We start from the raw sequence: 18,356 nt of genomic DNA, 5'->3' as shown, positions 1-18,356 counted from the left end.
GCCTGCTACTACCCCAGTGCGAGGCCTCCCGGCTACTGAGGGAAGGGGGAGGCGGCCCCGTCCTTATGTAGCTGGGCGAGGCCTTATGAATATTCATCAGGAGGGCGTGGCGATGAGGAGGCGGGGGTCGTGAGTACTGACGCGCTCAGTGCTCATGAATATGAAGCGAGGGGGCGAGTCCCCTCATGAATTATGTGGGGTGGGCGGAGCCGCGCGCCCCAACGTTCTGTCCCTTCAAAGTGTGAGAAGATGGCGGCGGCGGCGGCGGGCCCCGGCGGCCGGGCCGCGGTACCGGCGCGGCGGGGGAGGCGGCGGCGGGGGCGGGCCGGGGCGGTGGCGGAGGAGGAGGAGGAGGTGCTGGCGGTGGCGGAGTGCCCGGGGTGCCGCCAGGCGCTGGCGGAGGCGGTGACGCCGCCCTGCCGCCACCCGCTTTGCCTCGCCTGCTTCCAGCGCTGCCTGCAGGGCCCGGGCCTCTGCTGCCCGCTCTGCCGCAGCCGCCTCTCCACCCGGGCCCGCCGCCAACAGGCCCGAGCCGAGCCCGCCGCGACGACGGCCGCCGGAGGAGGCGGGGAGCAGCGGCCGCCGGACCAAGGTGCGGCGGCAGCGGCGGCAGCGGCGGGCGCCTGCCCCCCCCCTTCCCCTCCGGTTCCAACCGCTGGCGGCGGGGGGGGTGCGGGGAGCGCGCGGCCCCGAGGGGGCGGGGCCGGCCTGGAGGGTGCGCTGAGTTTGCGGGGGCTCAGCCCCGTGCTGCGGGGCCAAGTGGGGTAGAGGGGGGGGGGCGGTGGGGCTGAGCCCACCCTCCTTTAGTAGCGGGAGGTGGGCCTCGGAGGGGTAGCCCGGTTGGGTGGACGTTTGCCCACCTCGCCGTGGCCAGCATCTGCTCCATGCACTGAGCGCGCCCGGGCTCAGCCGTCGGGGTCCCCTCGCCGACAGCATCAGCCATGGCAAGAGCGGGAGCAGGAGGATGGTGCCCCCCCTCCGCAGAGCGAGGTGGCAGGACGAGGAGGTGCGAAGGCTGTTGGGGTCCCCTCGCCAACAGCATCAGCCATGGCAAGAGGGGGGGCAGCAGGATGGTGCCCCCCTCCACAGAGCGAGGTGGCGGGACGAGGAGGTGCGAAGGCTGGGTGGGAGTGGGGCAGCATCTCGCCCCGTCCTCAGCCCCCACGCTCATCCACGGGTTTTAACAAAACACCCCTTCGTCGGGCAGGTCTGGCCTCTCCTTCGAACCCCAAAATAGTGAACGGCCAATTATTTTTATAGTAACGTTGCCCAAAAGTGAACGGTTCCAAGGGGCTGGTAAAAGTCGGGTGGGTTTCTGCCGCGTCGAGAGAGGACAGCTTTTGCCCCGTGGGAAGCCCCGCTCCCTTGTTGACATAAAAACAAGTCCATCGTTTCTGAGTTCATGGCTTTTTATCAGGCGTTTCCTCCCCAGCTCGGAAGCCGTCGGCCTTCCTCAACTCCTAGAAAACCGTTCCCTGCGTTTCCTTTCAAATAAATCCTCGTTTGAGCTGTCGGCGTTGCTCTTCCCGGTGGGAGCCGAGGCGCTGCGGAAGGTGCCCACCTTGCTGCTGTCCGAACTCCCCGGTGCGCCGGGAGCTTCTGCCGGTGCCGCGGCGTGGGTTGGTTGGAGAGATGATGCGGCTTAACCAACGCTGGTGGGAGCCCCGTAGAGCAGACGAGGCTTTAAGCTACGGATAAACATCCTTTTAGCCATCCAGCCGTGCCCTAACCGTTCCTTTTCGAGCGTCTTACTGGTGTCCCGGTTCATGCTTGTGTCAGCAGCCTTTAATTTGCTACGGGAAAAATTGGCAGGATGAGCTTAAACGGCTTAAATTGGTGGTTTGAACTAACCCCGCTGACCTCTGGCTGGAAGGGACTCGGGAAGCCTTCGCGCAGAAGGATTTGCTGAATCAATGACCAGACGGGCTGTCCGGAGGGAGCTGAGCCAAACGGCTGGGAGCGGTTCCTCCTCCCTGGCCCAGCCGGAGGAGGGACGACAGAAACTCCCCGAGCCGATCTCTGCTCCGAGGTAGTTGTATCAGTCACGCTTAAATATACTCGGCTTGGTCCAGCCTAGCTTGAAAGAGCAAATCCAGCCCTGCTGCAGGAACGCTTATGCGGTGCCTTGGTTGGTTTTTTTTAAGAAAAATTAGTTTTAATTCTCTGCTTGTCTTGAATTGTCATCGAGTGCACCCTCAGTAACTATCGAGTGCACCCTCAGTGAGTTCGCAGACGACACCAAGTTGGGCGGGAGTGTTGATGTGCTGGAGGGCAGGAAGGCTCTGCAGAGGGGTCTGGACAGGCTGGAGCGATGGGCCGAGGCCACTGTGTGAGGGTCACCAAGGGCAAGTGTCGGGTCCTGCCCTTGAGGCACAACAACCCCCCGCACCGCTACAGGCTGGGGGAGAGTGGCTGGAAAGTGCCTGGGGGAAAAGGACCTGGGGGTGTTGGTCGATGGTGGCTGGATATGAGCCAGCAGTGTGGCCAGGTGGCCAAGAAGGCCACCAGCATCTTGGCTTGTATGAGCACTAGTGTGGCCAACAGGACTAGGGCAGGGATTGTCCCCCTGTACTCGGCACTGGTGAGGCCGCACCTCGAATCCTGGGTGCAGTTTTGGGCCCCTCACGACAAGAAAGACCTTGAGGTGCTGGAGCGAGTCCAGAGAAGGGCAACGAGGGTGGTGAAGGGTCTGGAGCACAAGTGTGATGAGGAGCGGCTGAGGGACCTGGGAGGGTTTACTGTGGAGAAAAGGAGGCTGAGGGGAGACCTTCTCGCTCTCTACAACTGCCTGAAAGGAGGGTGTAGCGAGGGAGGGTCGGTCTCTTCTCCCAGGTAACAAGCGATAGGACAAGAGGAACCGGCCTCAAGTTGCACCAGGGGAGGTTTAGATTGGAGATCAGGGACAATGTCTTCATGGAAAGGGTTGTCAAGCACTGGCACAGGCTGCCGAGGGCAGTGGTGGAGTCCCCATCCCTGGAGGGATTCAAAAGCCGTGTAGATGTGGTGCTGAGGGACATGGGTTAGTGGTGGCCTTGGCAGTGTCAGGTTGATCATTGAACTCGATGATCTTAAAGGTCCTTTACAACCAAAACGATTCAGTGGTTCTATGAATTTGCCTGAGATGTGTGTGCTTTGCAGTGAGGCACATGGTCATCATGGTGGTTGTCATTTTCTGCCTGCCTGGACTTCCTAAAGCTCTGGAAGTTTCTTAGAGAGAATCATGGAGGTCTTAGCACTGAGAAATGTGGGTTGTGCCCCCAAACGTGGACGGACACCTGTACCTGAGTGTCACCTTGTAGTCTGAGTATGGCTTTGTCGTGGGCACTCTAAATTGGGCTAGACTAACCCCTACTCATCCCGTACTCCACGTTTCATACCATAAACCTCGCCTCTGTAAAATTGCACTGTGGAGTGGTTGGATGATGAGGTGAGCTAAAATGAGCTTGAAGGGCATTTCTGTGACATTTCTTGAGCCTTGGCTCAAGCTTGTCCTTAAGCAGCACCAGACGGCTGCATCGGGCTAAGAGCTGTGAAGGTAATTGGCCACTACTGTTGTAAGTTGGGCTAGTAGTGTGGAAATCAAAGGTAGTTGATCCGTGGCAAATGGTAACCTACTACGTGCAGAGAGAGGGCAGTGGATGTGGTTTATCTTGACATTAGTGAGGCTTATTGGAGAACCATAGAATCACAGACTGGTTTGGGTTGGAAGGGACCTTAAAGATCATCTAGTGTGTAAAAGCCATGTAGATGTGGTGCTGAGGGACATGGTTTAGTGGTGGGCTTGGCAGTGCTGGGTTAATGGTTGGACTCGATGATCTTGGGTCCTTTCCAACCAAAACAATCCTATGGTTCTGTGAGACTGGGGATTCTTCATTAGGTGCTACACAAATACGTATGAAGACAAAGTCCTTGTCACAACACTTGTCAAAGAAAACTGGATAGAAGTAAGCGGAGACAACACATACTCACTGCCTGTGTTATGTCATAGCGTGGGCTGGGTTTGCTCGCCTGCTCCTGGGCACCTGATGCCCTTTGACCTGCCCTGCTGCCTTCAGCCTGCCCTCCAGCTGCTGCCTCAGAAGGGTGTGTGTGGCCCAGCGGTCCCATGTCCTCTCTGCCTGCTCTGTGGGCATCTCTGAGTACCATATAGCACCTGGGAAGGCACCCCAGATGCTGGTGTAAAACCAAATTTTGAGCTAAGGATGCAGCATGGGCTGTAATACTTTGCTAAGTGAGGTTTCTTCTATTAAAACAGTTGCCTGGTGAAAGTCTTGGAAGACAGATAGGTGCAGCAGATGGGAGGCCTGGAGACTGAGGGTACATGTTTGAGGCTTTAGCTAGCCAAGAAGAACGAACATAACATGTTCATGGTGAGGTGCTCAGCCTGATTTGTAAGAAAATAAGTACATTCACGTTTCTCCCAAGATGGAAGACCCTATGAATCAAGACAAAAGAAAAGGGTCATAGAATCATAGAATGGTTTGGGTTGGAAGGGACCTTAAAGACCATCTAGTTCCAAACCCCTGCCACGGGCAGGGACACCTTCCACCAGACCAGGTTGCTCCAAGCCCCATCCAACCTGGCCTTGAACACTGCCAGGGAGGGGGCAGCCACAGCTTCTCTGGGCAACCTGGGCCAGGGTCTCACCACCCTCACAGCCAAGAATTTCTTCCTCAGATCTCATCTCAATCTCCCCTCTTTCAGTTTAAAACCGTTCCCCCTCGTCCTGTCACTCCATGCCCTTGTCAAAAGTCCCTCTCCAGCTTTCCTGTAGCCCCTTCAGGCCCTGGAAGGTGCTAGAAGGTCTCCCCGGAGCCTCCTCTTCTCCAGGCTGAACAGCCCCAACTCTCTCAGCCTGTCTCCAGAGCAGAGGGGCTCCAGCCCTCTGATCACCTCCGTGGCCTCCTCTGGACTCGCTCCAACAGCTCCGTGTCCTTCTTCTGTTGAGGGCCCCAGATCTTGTGAAAAAGGACAAGCAGCTGAGATCACGGCTGTATCTTCTCAGACAGCAGGCACAGGGCTCACCTTCGCTATCAGATACTCATCCACATTGATAGATTTTTGCCTGTCAATCCTGACGTTACCGTCCTAAATTATGGATGACTTCAGGAAGCTTGGAAAAGTGCTTGGAAAAGAGTGTTCCCCTGTGAACTGGGAAACAGAAATTCAGTTTTCCAAGGAAAGGGCTTGTTAAGCTGGTCAAGAGCTTTAAACTCCTAACATGAACGTGGTCTGGGAGGGAAACAATAAACAACTGCTTTTATAATAGACCCCTGGGTGTTTTTGGAAGGGACAGGGGAAATCTGTCTGGAAGTGGTGGAATCACCATCCCTGGAGGGATTCAAAAGCCGTGTAGATGTGGTGCTGAGGGACACGGGTTAGTGGTGGCCTTGGCAGTGCTGGGTTAATGGTTGGACTCAATGATCTTAAAGGTCCTTTCCAACCAAAACCATTCTGATTCTATCATTCTATCTGCTCTCCTACGCCAACGTAGGATGGAGGGTACCTAACCCATTCCTCATAGCCATCCAAGTCATCCGTTCATACACAGGTGGTAGAAGGGATTCCCATGGCCACCTTTGTTCCAACCTCTGAACACTTGGAACATTTTGCCCAATATCGAACCAAAATCTCCTTTGGTACAAACGCAGCTGATTTCTTTGTCTCTCTTCTGCCCGGTAGCTATGCAGAATAATTAATAACTGATGCTTTTATAAGAGGGGTGAGATGTTTCTGCCAGACTTCTAACATGACTTCTCCCTCCTTCCTCCAAGTCTTTTTTTGGCTGCGGTTTCCCTCTTTCCTGATGGATCAGACCAGTCTGGTTCTTGAGCATTTCCTGGTGATTCCTTAATTTCCTGACATTTCTGGTGCTCTGTAGCCTGTCGCCAGGTTTTTTGTTCTAAAACCACAGCGCTGAGGGTTTAGGAATGGCAATCTCGCTGAAGCCTTTCCCCGCTACATGAAAAGGAGTGATTTCCTCCCCACGTCAACCTGATTGAAGTTGACACCACCTCTTTCTTCCTCCTTGTTCCAGCATTGCTGTTGTATGGCTGGTTGGTGGGATGGGTTAAATTTAAGATTGCCCAGGAAAAAAGATAAGGTAGAGGTGCCTCTTCAGGGGCAATAACAACTGTGACATGAGGCTGCTGAGTGCTGGCACCTCCATCTCCTCCCTCACTGTCCTGTCTCTGGTCATCCACGATACTTAAATTATTTTTAATCTACCATTCAAGCCATTAATGAAGAGAGCGATTAGGACCATAGAATCATAGAACAGTTTGGGTTAGAAGGGACCTTAGAGACAATCTAGTTCCAACCCCCTGCCACAGGCAGGGACACTTTCCACCAGACCAGGTTGCTCCAAGCCCCATCCAACCTGGCCTTGAACACTGCCAGGGAGGGGGCAGCCACAGCTTCTCTGGGCAACCTGGGCCAGTGTCTCACCACCCTCACAGCCAAGAATTTCTTCCTCAGATCTCATCTCAATCTCGCCTCTTTCAGTTTAAAACCAGACCCAGAGCTGATGTGACCAGACCCAGTGGTCAACATGAGAGGCTGTCTTGGCATGACAGTGGATCTTCAACTCTTGGAAAATAATATTTCAGCTAATTGTGCATCCATCTGAATGGTGGTCATACCTAGACAGACTGTACTTCTAGGAATGTGTTTTATAATGTCCTTCCAAATGAAAAAGACAAAATATTTTTGATATACTCTTACTCAGGATGCTGGGAATGGGGTTATCCTGCACAACAGAATCACAGAATCAATGAGGTTGGAAGAGACCTCTGGGATCACCGAGTCCAACCATTGCCCTGACACCACCATGTCAACTAGACCATGGCACTAAGTGTCGTGTCCAGTCTTGTCTTAAACCGCTCCAGAGATGGTGACTCCACCACCTCCCTGGGCAGCCCCTTCCAATGGCTAATGACCCTTGCTGAGAAGAAATGCTTCCTAATGTCCAACCTGAACCTCCCCTGGCGAAGCTTGAGGCTGTGTCCTCTTGTCCTATCGCTAGTTGCCTGGGAGAAGAGGCCGACTCCCACTTCACTACAACCTCCCTTCAGGTAGTTTTAGACTGCAATATGGTCACCTCTGAGCCTCCTCTTCTCCAAACTAAACAACCCCAGACAGGGGATATATCCAGATAATACGGAAACTAAAGGGTGAGCTGGGAAGCAACATGCAAGGAAGCTTCATGGAATGAGCCTGCGTCTGCTGGGATTTCAGCTCCGTCTTGGGTCCAGCTCTGTTGTACCCAGCCTGGCAGCTCTGCAGGGTTGCACGTGTGTCTTGGGTCTGGAGACACGTTCTGGAGTTGCAGTCTACAACTACCTGAAGGGAGGGTGTAGCAGAGTGGGAGTCGGCCTCTTCTCCCAGGCAACTGGCGATAGGACAAGAGGACACAGCCTCAAGCTTCGCCAGGGGAGGTTCAGGTTAGACATTAGGAAGCATTTCTTCTCAGCAAGGGTCATTAGCCATTGGAAGGGGCTGCCCAGGGAGGTGGTGGAGTCACCATCTCTGGAGGGGTTTAAGAAAAGCCTGGACATGGCACTTAGTGCCATGGTCTAGTTGCCATGGTGGTGTCAGGGCACTGGTTGGACTCGATGATCCCAGAGGTCTCTTCCAACCTGATTGATTCTGTGATTCCTTAACTTTCTCTGTAAAGAAAAATTGTGGATATCAGTCTCTGCAGCAGGTAAAATACCCTCTCACCCCCAAGAGATGAACTCATATCGTTACTTGTTTCTTCTTCATCCCCTAATTATCCCATCAAAGAAGGAGACTGGATTGAATTAATGCAAGTTGTTCTTACAGAGTTGATGGTAGTTTGTCGTCTGCCTCTTACCTTCTAGATACTTGTTAATGAACTAACAATTGGTTGTAGCACCCGTTCGCATATTGAAACTAAGCCTGCTGTTTTACTGTTTTCAAGTAGCTGCTTCCCCTCTCGTTCCCCAGCTTCTCCATGACCTTAAAGAAAACCCCTTTGCTCCAGGAAGCCTTAAAGACACCCACAAACAGTTCAGAACTTACCGAGGGGAATTTCACCATCTTTCTTCTCTCTCTCCTTCTCACATCCCCAGACAGCCTCTCCATCTTCCATCTCTTCCTTCTTCCCAGGATTTTCAACAGCAGGAACACATCTTTTGGATTTATACCCAATGTGGCTCCAACAACTCCCATCTTCACCGAGACTGACTCTGGGCACACCATGCAGAGGCATCAACCGGTTCTCGGCCACATCCCTGGAGAGGTCTTTCCAGTTACAGTCTATTGTATTCTTGAACTTGGTACATTCCTTCTAGCTTAAATGGCCTTTCATCTATTTATACCGCTGCACACTCACAAATTTTATAAATCCCATCCTAAGACCTATTTACTGTACGTGCACCGTGTGAAACCTGCAGCCTGGTGTTCACCATTAGCTGTCCGTAGAAACCAGGCAAGACAAATCATTCATATGGATGAGAAACAGTATTCAAGAGAGTTCTTCCAAAATACCTTTCCTTGGCACTTTTTGTGCAATCTTTGTTATTTACTTCTTGTTTCTGTGCTCCTGTTCCTCAAAGCACCTGATCACAGTTAATTTTTGGTGAACACCAAAGCGTCACTCTTCTGAACACTTAAGCTTTCACTGTGTCACTTATTTCTCTGCCCTATTCCCATTAAGCACTGGCACAGGCTGCCCAGGGCAGTGGTGGAGTCCCCATCCCTGGAGGGATTTAAAAGCCGTGTAGATGTGGTGCTGAGGGACATGGGTTAGTGGTGACCTTGGTAGTGCTGGGTTAATGGTTGGACTTGATGATCTTAAAGGTCCTTCTCAACCAAAATGATTCTGTGATTAACTGATGGACGTTTTGTTTTCTGTCTTGCCTTTAATGCATGTCTAGATCCACTTTTTGGTGGCTTTGTGCACCTTTTCCCAGCTTCCCAAGCCAAACTTTTGAAAACAAAGAAATGGAACAAGAGGTGCAGGGGAAAGCAATGCTTTCCGTGCCCTGGCATCAGTGCTGGGAGAGCTGGATCGCTCTGTTTGGGACATGAATCAAGCAAAATCAGGTAATTTTCACCCTCTACTCCACTCTGGTGAGACCCCACCTGCAGTACTACATCCAGCTCTGGGGTCTTCAGCACAAGACAGACATGGACCTGTTGGAGAGGGTCCAGAGGAGGCCGTAAAGATGATCAGAGGGCTCTGGTATGAGGAAAGGCTAGGAGAGTTGGGGTTGTTCAGCTTGGAGAAGAGAAGGCTCCGGAGAGACCTTCTTGCAGCCTTTTTACCAGGGCCTGTAGTGACAGGAGAAAGGGCAACGGCTTTAAACAGAGAGTAGGTTTAGATTAGACATAAGGAGTAAATTCTTTGCTGTGAGGGTGGTGAGACACTGAAGCAGGTTGCCCAAAGAAGTTGTGGATGCCCCATCACTAGAAGTGTTTGAGGTCAGGTTGGATGGGGCTTTGAGCGTCCTGGTCTAGGGGAAGATCATAGAATCATGGAATCATTTAGGTTGGAAAAGACCTTTAAGATCATTGAGTCCAACCATAAACCTAACACTGCCAAGTCCACCACTAAATGTCCCTGCCCATGGCAGGAGGGTTGAACTAGATGATCTTCAAAGGTCCCTTCCAACCCAAACCATCCTGTGATTCTACAAAAATCTGTTGGGAAGACTTGTCTCAGGGAGATTATTGAAATTATTGGTACTGGCCTCTTTAGGATCACAGAATCAACCAGGTTGGAAGAGACCTCTGGGCTCATCGAGTCCAACCATTGCCCTGACACCACCATGGCAACTAGACCAGGGCACTAAGTGCCATCTCCAGGCTTTTCTTAAACCCCTCCAGAGATGGTGACTCCACCACCTCCCTGGGCAGCCCATTCCAGTGTCTAATGACCCTTGCTGAGAAGAAATGATGTAGAAGAAGGATGTAGTGAGGGAGAAATGACGGTATGTTAGTAGCTATCGACCACATTGATGTTTTTCTAGTGTCATCTCTTGCTTCAGCTGTAACTCCAGGCTCAGAACTAAGATTAAGTCTATTTCTGTTCCATTTGGCTGTACATGAGAACTGATCTGGACCCTGTTGTGGTACAGGAGCTGCTCTTGTTGGAAAGCTGTTTCCAAAGCTTCTCCATAGTCAGAAAACTTCTAACTTCTTGTTTTTTGTTCTGAAAACATGAAATCTCATCTTCCATCTGCAAGTATAAACACTAACTGCTGGAAGTTAAAAGGAAAAACTGTGAAAAACCTCAAGGTTTTGATTATCCCTGCCAGGAATAAAGGGAAGCTACAAAGTCTGCTGAAAGTTTCCATGGAAGCGGGGGATGAGGGGGATTCACAGAATCACAGAATCAACCAGGTTGGAAGAGACCTCTGGGATCATCAAGTCCAACCATTACCCTGACACCACCATGGCAACTAGACTATGGCACTAAGTGCCATGTCCAGTCTTTTCTTAAACCCCTCCAGAGATGGTGACTCCACTACCTCCCTGGGCAGCCCCTTCCAATGGCTAATGACCCTTGCTGAGAAGAAATGCTTCCTAATGTCCAACCTGAACCTCCCCTGACGAAGCTTGAGTCTATGTCCTCTTGTCCTATCGCTAGTTGCCCAGGAGAAGAGGCCGACTCCCACTGCGCTACAACCTCCCTTCAGGTAGTTGTAGACTGCACTAAGGTCACCTCTGAGCCTCCTCTTTTCCAGGCTAAACACCCCCAGCTCCCTCAGCCGTTCCTCGTAGGTCAGACCCTCCAGACCCTTCCCCAGCTTGGTCGCCCTCCTCTGGACTCGCTCCAACACCTCAACATCTCTCTTGAAGTGTGGGGCCCAGAACTGGACACAGTATTGAAGGTGTGGCCTCACCAGTGCCGAGTACAGAGGGACGATCACTTCCCTAGACCGGCTGGCTACTCTGCCATGGGTGGCAGAGCTTTGACTTGCTGGATGGCGTCGGTTTGGCAAAACCCAGGAGCTTCTGAACAACAGACAGAGAACCGAAGGGTGTCTGAATCGAGTTCAGCTTCTTTTTATTCAACCCATGTTGCTGAACTTACCAGATGGATGTTTCTGAATCTTCTGCCAGTAAATATAAAATCTTCTGGTCAGGAGTGTGGATTGACGGCGTGTAATGCACGGTTCTGTGTCCTAACGTCGAAAGGATGGAGTCACTCAAGGGGATTGAGGCTACAAGTCAAATGCCTCTTATAAAAGGAACCAGCGTTAAACAATTAGAAAATCTTTTGTCCTCTCAAACAGTGCAGAAATCAGTTGTTTTGTCCAAGATCTAGCACAACAGGATGAAACTCTTGTCTGCCAACATGAAAGAGCAGGATGCCAGGTTTGGTCCTGCTGCTGTGACTGTTTCAGTGCTATCACCCTGCTTAGAAGGAGCATCCCAGAGCCAGGCTTCCCAACCGCCCTGCCAAGTAGCCTTCATTCAGAAACCATTTCAGATGACACGCAGCACGCTTGAGAGGAAGAGCAAGCAGGAGATTTAGAATCATAGAATCACAGAATTGTTTTGGTTGGAAAGGACCTTTAAGATCATCAAGTCCAACCGTTAACCCAGCACTGCCAAGGCCACCACTAACCCATGTCCCTCAGCACCACATCTACACGGCTTTTAAATCCCTCCAGGGATGGGGACTCCACCACTGCCCTGGGCAGCCTGTGCCAGTGCTTGACAACCCTTTTGGTGAAGACATTGTCCCTGATCTCCAATCTAAACCTCCCCTGGCACAACTTGAGGCCGTTTCCTCTTGTCCCATCGCTTGTTCCCTGGGAGAAGAGACCGACCCCCACCTCGCTACACCCTCCTTTCAGGCAGTTATAGAGAGCGAGAAGGACTCCCCTCAGCCTCCTTTTCTCCAGGCTAAACCCCCCCAGGTCCCTCAGCTGCTCCTCATCACACTTGTGCTCCAGACCCTTCACCAGCTTCGTTGCCCTTCTCTGGACTCGCTCCAGCACCTCAAGGTCTTTCTTGTAGTGAGGTGCCCAAAACTGCACGCAGTTTTGTTCCAAAATCCAATAAAAGGCCATTTTTTCCATCATCTTCCCGATTTCCGTTGTTCTCCTAGGCTGTAGCACACATCGAAACAGCCAAGCAGCCTTGTCCTAGACTTGAACATCCAGAATGAGCATGGGGAGGTGTGCTGGACGATTACATGTGATACTTTGATCATCTTGCCTTCCAGCCCAACTGCATCCCGGTGTGAGGACTGATCTGGTTTGATTTGCAGCGGTTCTGTGCTGATGGAAGCATCCTTGGTTGGGGGCAGCCACCATGCAGCATCACTCTAACCCAGAAACTATAATGGGGTGTTGTAAACGTAGCTATATAGTTGCACATACATTTTTGTTTACATCTCTTCTACACAGAGTTAGAAATTTGGGGGTTCTGTCTTTTGACAACATCCTGGCTTGTGTCAGCACTAGTGTGGCCAGCAGGACTAGGGCAGGGATCGTCCCCCTGTGCTCGGCACTGGTGAGGCCGCACCTCGAATCCTGGGTGCAGTTTTGGGCCCCTCATGACAAGAAAGACCTTGAGGTGCTGGAGCAAGTCCAGAGAAGGGCAACGGAGGTGGTGAAGGGTCTGGAGCACAAGTGTGATGAAGAGCGGCTGAGGGACCTGGGGGTGTTTAGCCTGGAGAACAGGAGGCTGAGGGGAGACCTTCTCACTCTCTACAACTACCTGAAAGGAGGGTGTAGCGAGGTGGGGGTCGGTCTCTTCTCCCAGGGAACAAGTGATGGGACGAGAGGAACCGGCCTCAAGTTGTGCCAGGGGAGGTTTAGATTGGAGATCAGGGACAATGTCTTCATGGAAAGGGTTGTCAAGCACTGGCACAAGCTGCCCAGGGCAGTGGTGGAGTCCCCATCCCTGGAGGGATTTAAAAGCCGTGTAGATGTGGTGCTGAGGGACATGGGTTAGTGGTGGGCTTGGCAGTGCTGGGTTAAGGGATGGACGTGATGATCTTAAAGGTCCTTTCCAACCAAAACGGTTCTGTGGTTCTATAAAATACACACCTTGTTGCATAAAAATGCTGTATGTAAAACACCTCCACCTGATGTTAGATCACTAGCTAAACCAGCACAACTTCATAGATAAATATTGTTCCATTATTTAAAATCTCTTCTCGCTTGCTGAACCCACGTTAAGCAACCAAACAGTTGATGTGGCTTGTCTTCACCACTGCATGTTCCCCTCGGGGTAGCTCGTACGCTTTTATTACCCTGGAGGGATAAAAATACACCTTTTTAGCTGTGAAGATAAGGTCTGAGACAGACCTTAAACATTCAGAGGTAATTGAAGGTTGCTGCGGGCTCATTACGGATTGCTGCTGCTCTTGGGACTGCGTCGTGGAAGTTCAGCTTGATAAAATTCACAAAGAACTGGAACTGCTCAAGGACACAATTGAAAAAAAACAACATTTTGAGAAGCCAGTGGAAGGTTTCCAGCTCGGCCAGTTGCAGGCGCAGAAGCGGGAGCAAGGAATGCAGCCTGGCCTCCCCGGCATCGCCACGGCTCGGGGTTTTATCACCCATATTGAGACATTTGGGATGTTTTCCTTGAAAAACAAGCTTAGCTCACGCAGGCGTGTGAGTAAGAGGGAATAGCAGCTCTTTTTTTTTTAAAAAAAAGCCTTATAATCTATATGCTTGATGTTTAATTACAAGAGATTTTTTTTTCCCCTTTTAAAGCAGATATTAAAGAAATACTTGGTGATTTGTTCAGCTCCGGTGTTGGCAACGTTCCCTCTCCGGAGCAGGAAGCTCTGGAGTTTGTACTCACACTCACCAGTGGGGAAGGACTGAAGTTATGGGGCTTTTAAACTTCTAAGTTTAAAGTTCTTCTAAGAACTTTAAAAGCAAACCAGTAGAAGACAGGCTAGGTGAAAAAAGGATTTACTCAGTGTGTAAATGGCATGTTTCTGCAGCAGGGTTGTGACCTGTCCCCGGGAAGGAGGAGAACGTGGCCATGAACCAGGGGATACCCACTGGGGCCGCCGGCCGCTGTGTGACCAATTTACTTACCCCACCGTAAACTTTTCATTTCAGGCCAACGTGTTTGAGGAATAAAAACACTTCCTAAACAAAATATGTGGTGGAGCTGCTAGTTTATATCCCTTAATTTTAGGAATTAATTAAGGAAAAGGAAATACCACTGATGTTTCCTCCTTGGTCGTACCACGTCGTAGCACGTCAGGATGATGGGCTGTGCTGCGCCCTGCCTGGAGCAGTGACATGGGCTGAGGCAGGATGGTTGTTGAGGGGTTGTTTTATGACCTACCTAGGGTCTGACCTACGAGGAACGGCTGAGGGAGCTGGGGGTGTTTAGCCTGGAGAAGAGGAGGCTCAGAGGTGACCTTAGTGCAGTCTACAACTACCTGAAGGGAGGGTGTAGTGCAGTGGGAGTCGGCCTCTTCTCCCAGGCAACCAGTGATAGGACAAGAGGACACAGCCTCAAGCTTCGTCAGGGGAGGTTCAGGTTGGACATTAGGAAGCATTTCTTCTCAGCAAGGGTCATCAGCCATTGGAAGGGGCTGCCCAGGGAGGTGGTGGAGTCACCATCTCTGGAGGTGTTTGAGAAAAGACTGGCCATGGCACTTAGTGCCCTGGTCTAGTTGCCATGGTGGTGTCAGGGTAATAGTTGGACTTGATGATCCCTGAGGTCTTTTCCAACCTGGTTGATTCTGTGATTCTGGTTGTTCCCTCTTCCATCTGAGCTCCTCTGACTGTAGCCCAACTTGCCCAGACTTGTGCTGCACAGAAACGTGAGGGAGCTTTGAGGCCAACTTCAAGAAAGGAGTCATTTGGGGAGGAACAAACTCCAGGGAGGGAGGTTAAACTATAACCCCGTGGCAATATGCTTTTGGTTTCTTGATTTCCCAAGGGGGAAGGGAGGAAGCGGGAGCAGGATGGGGAATTCCTGCCGGACGGAGCAGCCCGCCCAGCTGGCTTCGAGATAATGACCTCGGGGAGTGGATTGTGAGCAGAATAAAAGCTGTGCTTGCTCTGGACTGGGGGGACAGCACTGCAAACGGCTGCAAAGCTGGAGGGGACATGGAGGAGTAAAATTACCGCTTATATAGAAAATAGAGCGTGCTCTTGATGTTCTTATTTAAATGGCAGAAGGGTACGGTGCACCAGTGCAGGCTGGGGGTGACCTGCTGCAAAGCAGCTCTGCAGAGAAGAACCTGGGAGTTCTGGGGGACACCAAGTTCCCCATGAGCCAACAATGTTCCCTTGGGGCCAGGAAGGCCAATGGTGTCCTGGGGTGCATGCGGAAGAGTGTGGGCAGCAGGTCAAGGGAGGTTCTCCTCCCCCTCTACAATGCCCTGGTGAGGCCACACCTGGAGTAACTGTGTCCAGTTCTGGGCCCCCCAGTGCAAGAAAGACCAGGAACTACTGGAGAGAGTCCAGCGGAGGGTACGGAGATGGTCAGAGGGCTGGAGCATCTCTGCTGCGAGGAGAGGCTGAGGGAGCTGGGGCTGTTCAGCTGGAGAAGAGCAGACTGAGGGGGGATCTTATCAATGCTTACAGATACCTTAGGGGTGGGTGTCAAGGGGATGGGGCCAGACTCTTCTCAGTGGTGCCCAGTGACAGGACAAGGGGCAACGGGCACAAACTGAGACACGGGAAGTTCCATCTGAATATGAGGAGGAACTTCTTTGGTGTGAGGGTGCCAGAGCCCTGGCACAGGCTGCCCAGGGAGGGGGGGAGTCTCCTTCTCTGGAGATATTCAAACCCGCCTGGACACGACCCTGTGCAACATGCTCTGGGTGACCCTGCTTTGGCAGGGGGTTGGACTGGATGATCTCCAGAGGTCCTTCCAACCCCAACCACTCTGGGATTCTGGGATTGTGTGATATGGGGGTGAATTCGGGGTGCTGTGCTGCTGCTGTCAGCCTGTTCTTGGGTGCCTGGCTGGAGCAGATGCTTAAAGCCTGGTTTTATTTCCAGGACTTAGATTCCCCATGACATCTCAGGGCTGTTACTTAACTTCTGTGTTTGCATCCTCCTAATAGTCCCCTGATTGCTTAACTGCTTGTCAAGAACTCTTGAGAATCTCAAAAGAAACTATAAAAGTCCAAAATGGTATTACTTGGCCATCCTTCTCCCAACGTTTCTGTGTGTTAAACAGAGCTTTGGTAGCAGTGTCATAATATAAACAGATGTGCTTGAAAAAATGCCTCAGAACCTCTTGTACAGGCCCTGGAGAGCGAACCCTTTTTGGGAAATAATGGACAACCCCAGTCATCGTACACTAAAAAGTGTTTCTTTTTTTTTCCCTTCTTTTTTTCCAGACTTTATATTCAGAGCACCCATTAAATTAAGCAAACCAGGGGAACTCCGAGAAGAATATGAAAACCAGCTAAGGAAGGTAAAGTATTGTGTGTAATTGTGGGTTTTCTTCCAGAATAACTTGGATTTCCTTCAGGAATGCCATCCTACCTGAAGGAAACTTGAAGGGCTTTTTATTCCTGCTCTGTCACAAAGGTCATTTATTCTCTTTATGCTGTTCAGCCAGTTCAGGAGAACGTTGGCAGGAATTGAGCACGTAGAAGCCAGATTTTGCTGTCTTAGGCTGCCTTCCAGCCCATGGAAATGTACCTTCCTTGGTGGACCTCGAGTGACTGGTTGGTTGTGCAGGGTTTAGTAGAGTAGCAGGATTTGTGGATGTAATTCCATAAAGGCTTTTGTGGCATAAAGCATCTCCTTGCTACTGCAGTAACATCCTTCTCAGAAACCATCTATTCCAAACTTGAGGTTTCTGTCTATTTTTAGGCAAGAAAAAAATGTCATTTAAAGACGAAAAAATGAGAAGGGAAGAAAAGCTTTTCAGCTGTTTTGGAGTTAAAGTCTGGGAAAATATTGTCTACATTTAAAAAGGGGTTTTTTTCCTTAATCTAAATCATTGAAATGTCTCTAGTGGCTGGTCATTTCTGGAAGTTGGCTGCTTGTTAAGTGAGAAACTGGCTGCTCATGGCTTGGATGGCCATACGCTTCGCTGGGTGAAAAACTGGCTCGTTGGCCGGGCCCAAAGAGTTGTGGTGAATGGAGTTAAATCCAGTTGGTGGCCGGTCACCAGTGGTGTTCCTCAGGGCTCAGTGCTGGGGCCAGTTCTGTTCAATGTCTTTATCAATGGTCTGGACGAGGGGATCGAGTGCACCCTCAGTGAGTTCACAGATGATACCAAGTTGGGCGGGAGTGTTGATGTGCTGGAGGGCAGGAAGGCTCTGCAGAGGGGTCTGGACAGGCTGGATTGATGGGCTGAGGCCACTGGGTGAGGGTCACCAAGGGCAAGTGTCGGGTCCTGCCCTTGAGGCACAACAACCCCCCGCACCGCTACAGGCTGGGGGAGAGTGGCTGGAAAGTGCCTGGGGGAAAAGGACCTGGGGGTGTTGGTCGGCGGGTGGCTGAAGATGAGCCAGCAGTGTGGCCAGGTGGCCAAGAAGGCCACCAGCATCCTGGCTTGTATCAGCACTAGTGTGGCCAGCAGGACTAGGGCAGGGATCATCCCCCTGTCCTTGGCACTGGTGAGGCCGCACCTCGAATCCTGGGTGCAGTTTTGGGCCCCTCACTCCAAGAAAGACCTTGAGGTGCTGGAGCGAGTCCAGAGAAGGGCAACGGGGCTGGGGAAGGGTCTGAAGCACAAGTGTGATGAGGAGCGGCTGAGGGACCTGGGGGTGTTTAGCCTGGAGAAAAGGAGGCTGAGGGGAGACCTTCTCGCTCTCTACAACTGCCTGAAAGGAGGGCGTAGTGAGGTGGGGTCGGTCTCTTCTCCCAGGTAACAAGCGATAGGACGAGAGGAAATGGCCTCAAGTTGTGCCAGGGGAGGTTTAGATTGGAGATCAGGGACAATGTCTTCATGGAAAGGGTTGTCAAGCACTGGCACAGGCTGCCCAGGGCAATGGTGGAGTCCCCATCCCTGGAGGGATTCAAAAGCCGTGTAGATGTGGTGCTGAGGGACATGGGTTAGTAGTGGCCTTGGCAGTGCTGGGTTAAGGGTTGGACTTGATGGTCTTAAAGGTCCTTCCCAACGAAAACGATTCTCTGATTCTATTACAAGTGAAAGCAATGGCTGCTCCAGCTGAGCAGATAGTGATTTCCATTGCAGCCCCTCTGGTGAGAGTCACTCGTAACTTGCTAAAACATTCACGCTGCCACTCGTAGCTCCTGCATCTGTTGTCCCTTCCTCTGCCTGGACCTGCGCACCGTCCTGCCCAAACAACGTGGACTCTGCCCCGCTGCCAGTGTCGCTGCCAATAGATTTAATCGCTGTCCCAGGGCCTTGATCTCTGTGATGGTGGTTTTTCCTTTGAGATGGGTCCAGCCTCTCACTGATTA

General features: G+C 51.6%; 1 protein-coding gene across 1 annotated transcript in view; it reads left to right on the top strand.

Moving 5' to 3' along the window:
- Window positions 1–249: 249 nt before the first annotated feature.
- Window positions 250–18,356, top strand: part of RNF169 (ring finger protein 169) — a 28,034-nt gene continuing 9,927 nt past the window's right edge. Inside the window, exons 1-2 of the mRNA XM_068419001.1 lie at window positions 250–592; window positions 16,313–16,389. Of these exons, the coding sequence (XP_068275102.1) occupies window positions 250–592; window positions 16,313–16,389 (420 nt within the window). The remainder of the gene's footprint in view (window positions 593–16,312; window positions 16,390–18,356) is intronic.

Source organism: Nyctibius grandis, chromosome 2 (genome assembly GCF_013368605.1).
Source record: "Nyctibius grandis isolate bNycGra1 chromosome 2, bNycGra1.pri, whole genome shotgun sequence".
NCBI classification, from domain to species: Eukaryota; Metazoa; Chordata; class Aves; order Nyctibiiformes; family Nyctibiidae; genus Nyctibius; species Nyctibius grandis.
Note: the sequence above shows the minus strand (reverse complement) of the source record. Positions and strands in the feature narration are given on the sequence as shown.